The following is an 8,736-nucleotide window of genomic DNA, read 5'->3' on the forward strand; positions in this document are numbered from 1 at the left end:
ACCGATAATAATTTATTGATTTGTAGAGCAACTTTAAAGAAAAATATTTATTTAATAAAATTTGATATTGTCGATTTTGCCAAATAAAATGTGCTTTGATAAATTTTTTGTTAACATTTGAAAATTACCTCGCTCCGAAATTCCCCTAGCAACCGATTGCCAAAATCCCCCAAAAATATCAGTCGCCATCTTTAAAGCCATCATCAGCAACAAAACGGAATTCGCATACAGTGTGCACTGTGCAGCAATCTGGTTAGCACTTCGCGAGTGATCTCGAAAGCGAAAGTTGTCTTCGCGAATACGCATACACACACACACACACATATATATGTATAAAGTAAATGTGAACGCCAAAACAAAAAAAAATAGTAAGAGCCACCTACAAGTAATGTGCAGAAACGGAGCTTAACATTCTTGCGTTAGATAATTTAAAGACCATAGTAAATTAGTGAGACATTTGATTGAAGTGTTGCCCGAATGCGGAGGCACATATTCCAGCAAAATAGAGCCCAGCGTGGTGCAACGACTAGAACGACGACGAAGACGACGATCAGGTGAAGAAGAAAGAGAAATCACAACGAGTAACGGATTGTTGAAACGCGTCCGCGATAATCTGTTGGAGAACGCGCTTATCGTTCACCTACACTGGCTGATTCGAATACATCTTCAGGTTTTCACCTATGTCGTCGCGGCATTCTTCCACCTGCTGAACCGCCGCCACACGAATGATCCAGCCGGAGCCATGGACGAGCCGCACGCGTCCGCGAGCTCAGGTGCATGTTTGTATATGTTTGCTTTGCCTGCGGTTTTTAGTAACCCAACTTCGCTTATCACCAATCCAACCATGTAAAAAAACTCTTTATTCAAATGTTTTTTTAAATGTGATTACTGCAGATCCTGGTGGTGGTCATGATGGTACTAGCAACAACAATGATAATGACGAAAAAGATGTGTCAGCATGTGCTGGATGTCTCAATACTATTGATGAAGATGAATTCATACAAGCACTTGGTCAAGAGTGGCATATTGATTGCTTTCGGTGTGTACAAATACACCACTTACTTTTATGTAGTCTTATCAATTGAGCATAATCAATTATTTTATTAATATCATGTTTTAGGTGCTCAGCATGTGATGCACCATTGTCCTCATGGTACTTTGAAAAAGATGGATTGCTATTTTGCAAAGATGATTACTGGGCAGCCTATGGTGAGGCATGCCAAGGCTGTGGTGATATCATCACTGGGCCTGTTATGTTAGCTGGAGATCACAAATTTCATCCAGAGTGTTTCGCTTGTAATTCATGTGGAACTTTCATTGGCGATGGTGAAAGTTATGCTCTTGTGGAGAGATCTAAGCTTTATTGTGGAGTTTGTTATAAACGACAGATGCAACCACACAGTAAAACAGCCAATTATCCATTTGTCAGAAAACCGCACAGCATAAGACTGGTAGAGATCCCTCCAAATTCCAATAATCACGAAAAACAGCGGGGAATTAGACTGACTCTAGATAGTACACCAAGTCCAAGAAACTCTGGTGGTGGTTTATTCCGTATTTCAGAGTAAGTAACAACATAAAATCTTTGTTTCATCAATCGATATCTTACAAAATAGAAAAATACGATAGTGTAATTAGCAAAAGGTAACTTGGGAATTTAAAACGAATCTCGGAGTGAATTCTTTTTCATCTGTAAAATAGTACAACATTCTGTTTACTTTTCCCACATCTAAATTCATAACAACCATTACATCACAAACAATTGCAATAGATAAATAGTAATTATATTAGGTATTATAACAGAAACAAACTAGAAAAAAATTACGCAATGTTTAACTTTAAAATAGAATCTTTATGCATGTTAAATCTTCATAAGGAGTAATAATTGTTCACACACAATTAATAGTAAAAAAATAATGTAGTACAAAAAATCAAGGCTTGATTAATAACCCTCCACTAAAAATGCAGGTTATTGAAAAATGTTCGTGGAAAGATCTGTAAGCTGGTGACCTCTGTGATGGAGGTTCTCTTTAGGCTATGCTGCCACTTCTCTAATAATAGGTACTACCAATATTGAATCAATAATGAGCACTCGGAAGTCTTTTTTTTAGAGATCGATAGATGCAACTACCTTGAACTGCATAAATAGATTAAATAATCTATTAATGTTTCTCTCTTGTGCACATTGCCAAGGACTTTTTTTTAACTTAGTACTATTTGATAAGCTGGGTGAATAAAGCTTAATTAATCAATTACTTCAGCTAACAATGCTGTGGAATATTGGTCCTGGCAATTACAATGTCTGTACTGTTTCACGCTTTCGTATCAGCGACAGGAAATCCAATCAAAATTCCGTCACATGCATGCATCGACGCTTCATTATTAGAGAATATTATCTTTACTAAAAAGTATACCACATAGTAATAAATGACATAACGAATAATCGTAATTTTTAGGCTCAATACGTCCAGTGATCTGATGTCTCTTCACATCGGAGATCGAATACTCGAAGTTAATGGCACTCCCGTGAAAGATCAACCCATCGAGAGCATCGAAAATATTATCAGACACTCGGACACACTATTGCAGGTAAGTCAATCCGCCTATGAAAAAATAAAATTATTGTAGACTTCAGTTCACTAATTCCAATTCTCATTTTAGCTAACGATAGAACACGATCCAGACGCAGTGACACGTCGAACGGCATTTTCAACTGCTCACTCATCGATAATACCGCGTACATCGAGTCCAAGAACGAGTCCTGACGGCAAAGACAGACTGTTCAAAAGACGCGACGAGGGTTACATCAACGGTAACAGAAGCCGACAGCTAAAGAGGACTAAGGATCCACAACAGAAGGAACGTAGTAGCTCAATGTCTCGATTACTTGACGGGTTAGTTAAATAAACAAAAATAGATTTATGATATTTTCATTAATGTAGTTGAATCTATATGGAATTTGAATATTTATTTATATCAGAGCATCTCCGACCAATCCAGCCTGCGACCTGAGCCGCACGAGATCGTTCCGCGTTGAACCAAAGAACCAGAGAATATTTAGAGCTAGCGATTTAGTCAAAGGAGAGCTGCTTGGGCAAGGATCTTTTGGTCAAGTGTATAAAGTAACGCATCGAGATACAAATGAAGTCATGGTTCTGAAGGAACTTTATAGAGTCGATGAGGAAGCGCAAAAGAACTTTCTGAAAGAAGTCGCCGTGCTACGTTCTCTCCATCACAACAACGTGCTACGATTCATCGGTGTGCTGTACAAGGATAAAAAACTTCACCTTGTCACAGAATTCATATCTGGTGGTACACTTCGAGGTTTGCTTCACGATACTAGCGAGACTTTACCTTGGGAGCAACGTACTTCTTTCGCCAAGGATATTGCTGCTGGCATGGCGTACTTACATTCCATGAACATCATTCATCGCGATCTCAACTCCCATAACTGTCTCGTGCGCGAGGATAAAACTGTCGTTGTCGCTGATTTTGGATTGGCTAGAATTATGCAAAACGGAAATGCTCCTGACAAAAACAGTCCTGGTAAATTTATTTTTTTGCGCTTCCTAAATGTAAAAATTCTGTTAGTTTATTCATTTTACTTGGCCTTCATTTTACGTTTGGTCTGACAGCAGGGAAATATACAAGACGCTCCGACGGCGAAGTTCGAACATCGCGTAAAGAACGCAAGAAACGTTACACGGTAGTCGGCAATCCTTACTGGATGGCGCCGGAAATGATGAAAGGCAATAAGTACGACGAGAAAGTCGATATATTCAGTTTTGGCATCGTCATCTGTGAAATAATTGGACGAGTACAAGCTGATCCCGACTACTTGCCACGATCCTCGGACTTTGGTCTCAACAAGCGAGCTTTCAAGGACAAATTCTGTGCCAATTGTCCCGAGTGTTTTTACACCATTGCATTTCTTTGCTGTGATTTGAATCCTGACAAGAGGCCATCGTTCGAAGTGATGGAAGTTTGGCTTGATGGCCTAGCGGTGCACTTGTCCGTTGACGCGCCATTGCCTCCAGATCTTGAGAATGATATTAAAAATTATGCAGGTCTAAATCCAAGCAGTGAATCCAGTACACCGGACATGTTAAGTCCACAACTGAATACTATTACCGAGGGACAGGTGCGTTAATTTGATTCAAGCTGTCATAGTCTAATTTTCTTCGGATTTTGATAAATAAAATTTATCAAAGTACTTTATCAGTTTTCAATTATAACGATTCAATTAATTTTAGGTACATCGAGAAAAGAGACGTGGCTGTGATGATAGTACGTTAGAGTCGGACTTTTACCTACAGAGTAGCGAATGCAAAGAAAACGTGCAAGTTCCCGCAAAAAATATTAAACAAGGTAATAGTTCACCTGCGGAAAGGGAAAAACGATACTCGAGACAAAATAGCAAGTCTAAAGAATCATCAAATGATGGAGCAAGTGGCAAATCGAGCTGGCATTCTTACTCAAGACAGAGCAGTAAAAGCAGTACATGCAGCGAAGATGCTTCGACAACGGATCGTAGGCTTGGCATCAATTCCTCCAGAACTAATTTAGTAAATTTCAATTATTACTAAAAAAGTACTCACACGTAATATAGAATGAATAATCATTGTAATTTTATTTTGTCAATAGTGTTCATCAGAAAAATTCCCTAGCATCGAAAAAATCAAGTTCATCGGGCAAGTCGATCTTCCCAGCATAGTTCCTACTTCTCCTTCGAATCTTAACTATAACGAATCCAAGCGATCCTCTTATAGAGTCAACCGTCGAAAGTCCGATGAATCGTTGACTTCTGAGAGCAGTAAAATCGAAAATCCAAAATTTAAACCTCTCAACACTACTGGTAACATTGTTGGGATGTACCTACGACAGATTGGTAAATCCATAGTGGCACCCGTTGAAAAAGAAAATACTTCATCTTATTTGCAAAGCAATAAAAATTCATGCAGTACTACTACCGAGGCCGAGTCCAAGTGTAAAGCCCCCAATTCAACTACACCCCTCAGACGGTCCAAAATATCACCTACGAAAGAATCACCGTCCAGAAATGCTTTCACCTGCGACGCGAACGAAGCCAATATAGGTGACGAATCACCGAAGCGAAAGCAGAAGTCGAAAATTAAAGAGTTGCCGGCGACTAGGAGAAGCAGCAATAAACGTAGAAATAGGAGACGAGAAAAATCAGATCTCGGTTACGTTGAGAGTTTTTCTTTTGAAGATTCGAAAGATACTGACAATAATGTGGAAAGCAGAGTCGAGAGTAACGTACTTGAAGGGACGTCGGCTTCTCTGGACTTTTATGATGATTATTGCAAAATGGAAGATGTGAAAAGACAGGATAGCTTTGGAACTGATAGCGCGGTTGGTACAATGAAAAGTGACTTTTTTGCCGACATTGATCTCGCTAAGATCAGAGATGGTTCTGTGCCTATATTGCAGGATTTATGTTGTACTACTGATAGCCCTAATCATACGGCTTCTCCTTTCGAGAGTACGGCTCTTTAAACCGTTTGCAACCAGTCAAAACTTACAATGGACATTAAGTTTTTATTTTTCTCTCTGTCATGTTGAGATGTGTTTTGAAAACTATTAGATCTGTAATCGTAGTGGAGAGATTTACTATGTTTCAACTTCAAATAGTGCTATGAAATAGTACTTTATACAGAGGTCGCTAAAGATTTTCGATTTTCGTTCACTTGTAAAATATTTGTTTCGTTTCTTTCAAACCATTTCTACGCTTTTTCTATTTTATACGTTGTCACGTGCATTTCTTTGTGTAACGTGTATTACAATTCGATAAGACTGAAATGGATTAAATGAATGGCGAATTTCATTTTGTATTTATTCCAGTAAAAAAATGGGTCTACGAAAAAGTACAAATAAAGTAGTTATGGAATTAGCACGTATATTTTTAAATGGTACTATTTGCACTTCAGCGAATTCTACAAAATATGAATTGATAATTATACGAACTAAAAGCACTTTCAAAACGCATCTTTACGTACAGAAACATCCAGCCCAATTATTTTAACAGACTTGAAAATACAATTTTTTTTTGTAATGATACACAAAGTAGATACAACAAAACTTTCGTTGTGAGATGTAAATGCTATACTTTCCTAGATATTTTTCTTTTTCTTATGCCTTTTTAGTGATAGAAACTACGAGAAGACTTCGAATTAAACTAGAAACTGGTCTCAATTAATTCATAACAAAAATAACTGTAGTATTTGCTAAAACTGATCTAAATTCCTTTTAATCTGCTAAGTTACTTATGTCGTAAGTTAATTGTATAGCTCGTTGTTGTTACGCAATTTTGTTTTTTTATATAACATTTTTACTGGCAAACGTGCTACGCAAAGTGCGTTTTTCTAATCAGTATTAAAGCGAATTTCGCTTATTAAATAATATTTAAAAAAATATAATCTTGCAAATGCGGTTTTCTACGAATCGCTTCCGATAAATATTATTTATGAATGTACCAATACATTCCTTACATGGACATGAGCACCTTTAGCACGTTTTAAAAATTCAAATTACGAACGTTTTTTCACTCGTTTTAAACTTTTAATGAAAATAACTAAAATAAATATGTAAGACTTTTAAGACAAATTAATTCACTGTCATTAATTATAGAAAACACTAATTTGAAGGTGTTCATATCTGTTTCTATTTATATTGTAAACGCTTTTATTTGCGTACATTAAATAAAAGCATTCCATGTATCTACTGAATCGCTTGTTCTGATTGCTTGCCAACTTGGTCGTATATTAGGCGTAGGAAGTAAAGCGAAAGATTTGCTAATTAATAAAGTATTGAAAATGCTTACCTAGTAAGAAGAAATTCACTCTTTCGTTCAGATGTACCAGGATATTCGAATTTCTTCTTGCTAGCGATCGCGAAAAAGTATCGTAAAAAGAAAAAAGCTTATAGGAAAGTAACGTTTAGATATGTTGCGTATTCTTCCTTTATTTTGTTCTGAAAGCATAGCTTTGTATGGCAGGGACTAGACTTGGCAGATGGTCATAAAATATCATATGGAAAATCTCAACGATTCCAAATATTTTTTATGAATTTTGAAGATATAATATGCAATAATAGCATACGATGAATAATAAACTACAGGTTTAATATTTTAAGGACATGTCAGTCAAAACTGACAAACATAGTATATAATAATTAATAAAAAATGTTGCCAATTGAATTATGCAAAATTTTCATAAAATACTAAAGCACTGATTTTAAAGCTCGCAAATTTCAAACGAGTTTTCGATTATAGCACAGCGTTAGTCTCTTTAGCAATAAATCATACTATCTCAGAAGAGATCGGATAAATGTTATTAACGAATATATTTAATAACGTCAGTTTCGAGTTGAAAGTAAAAAGTATGTTTTATAAAAAAGCCTCGTCTACTCCCTGCCAAGATAGACTGTTTGATGGGACCGATATATTATACGCACCGAATTACCATACTTCGCCCCCGAACATTAGTGCGTTGTATCGTCATTTTCATCTTCAACGCGACATACAATGTCGCATTCAAGGTGAAAACTGAATAAGATCGAATTGTACAGAGTGCTTAGATATGTAAATAGTTTTGTAAATATACGTATTCCTGGAGATTTTATTAACGTATATAACACTTCATTTGAATTCCGCCAAAATATTTGTTCGAATCCTGCAGATAGGGTTTTTGTTAAGTAATCGATTTAGAACTATCATTTGAAATTATTTATTATGCAAAGAATAACGCTTGTTTAGCAATTATAGAAAATAAAAAAAACATTGGTTATTTTTATAAAAAAAATATGAAAAAGATTGGTAAAAAACATTACAAGTTCATTCTTGAAATTGATTCTATAATCAACATCGAATGCTTTGAAAATAAAATGTTTCTATTGCATCATCGAATTTTATAAATAATTTTATAAGTGCAGTAGTGCCTAGATAATTTATATACTTTGTGACTAAACTTGGTTGCCACTTAGGTGCATACAATCGATATGAATGTAATCACAGAGGTTGTAGATACCACATCTAATTTCGGCCCTTTTCACTCAAATCATGTTATCATTTTTATTGAAAAAAGTCTAGTATTGATATTATATAAGCTGTTACAAGTTGTACGTTACACTTCCTTTTTACAGTATTTATTATAAGCAGGATGAAAATGGGTTTTTTTCTCTATCTTATATTGTACTGTCATATTTTTTTTATAGTTATTTTAATATTATATAACATGTAATAAAATGTACATGTATTTTCAAAACATTATTGCCTCTTTTTTTCTAATAGAATAGTCTATATTCCATCACTGTAGAGAAGCAATAGCTATAATTAAAAATTAAGCGTTTTGTGAATTTTGAAATTCATTTCTGACAAATACTATTGTTTTACAAAGATTGACAGTAATATTACAAAATGATATATTGCTGTATCGATCCATGTCATAAGTGCAATCAGGGTTCTGAAGTTGCATGAGAGGTGACGCCACCATTGAGTTTGAAGTGTAGTATGTCTAAAGCTACGGAATTGAAAATCAGACAATCGGCATCAAATCGTTAAATACACCTTGGAATTCCAAATTTGAGCTTCAACTGATTTTGAAAAACTAGTGGAAGCTAAATTTACGATTGTGCATCCACTGGAAATGCCTCACGGAAAAAAGCCTACATCTCGCCAAGAGAGAAAAGTCGAAGAGCAAAAGCGCTATCGGCAACACA

At 35.7% G+C, this 8,736-nt stretch overlaps 1 protein-coding gene across 3 annotated transcripts; it reads left to right on the forward strand.

The window, feature by feature from the left end:
- Positions 1–255: 255 nt before the first annotated feature.
- Positions 256–8,188, forward strand: LOC131672870 (LIM domain kinase 1). Of its 3 annotated transcripts, XM_058950373.1 has the most exons (11): positions 256–554; positions 671–773; positions 895–1,039; positions 1,121–1,564; positions 1,969–2,061; positions 2,457–2,589; positions 2,662–2,894; positions 2,981–3,546; positions 3,636–4,141; positions 4,254–4,565; positions 4,645–8,188. In XM_058950373.1, the coding sequence occupies exons 2-11, from the start codon at positions 743–745 to the stop codon at positions 5,515–5,517; spliced, it is 3,336 nt and encodes a 1,111-aa protein (XP_058806356.1). In that variant the 5' UTR covers positions 256–554; positions 671–742; the 3' UTR covers positions 5,518–8,188. The 3 variants fall into 3 exon arrangements, with proteins under 3 accessions (XP_058806356.1, XP_058806355.1, XP_058806357.1); XM_058950372.1 differs by having other exon boundaries at positions 256–773; XM_058950374.1 differs by lacking the exon at positions 1,969–2,061 and having other exon boundaries at positions 256–773.
- Positions 8,189–8,736: the final 548 nt, after the last annotated feature.

The sequence above is a fragment of the Phymastichus coffea genome, unplaced genomic scaffold (genome assembly GCF_024137745.1).
Source record: "Phymastichus coffea isolate CEN01 unplaced genomic scaffold, Cenicafe_Pcof_1.1 PCOF00161, whole genome shotgun sequence".
Classification (NCBI taxonomy): Eukaryota; Metazoa; Arthropoda; class Insecta; order Hymenoptera; family Eulophidae; genus Phymastichus; species Phymastichus coffea.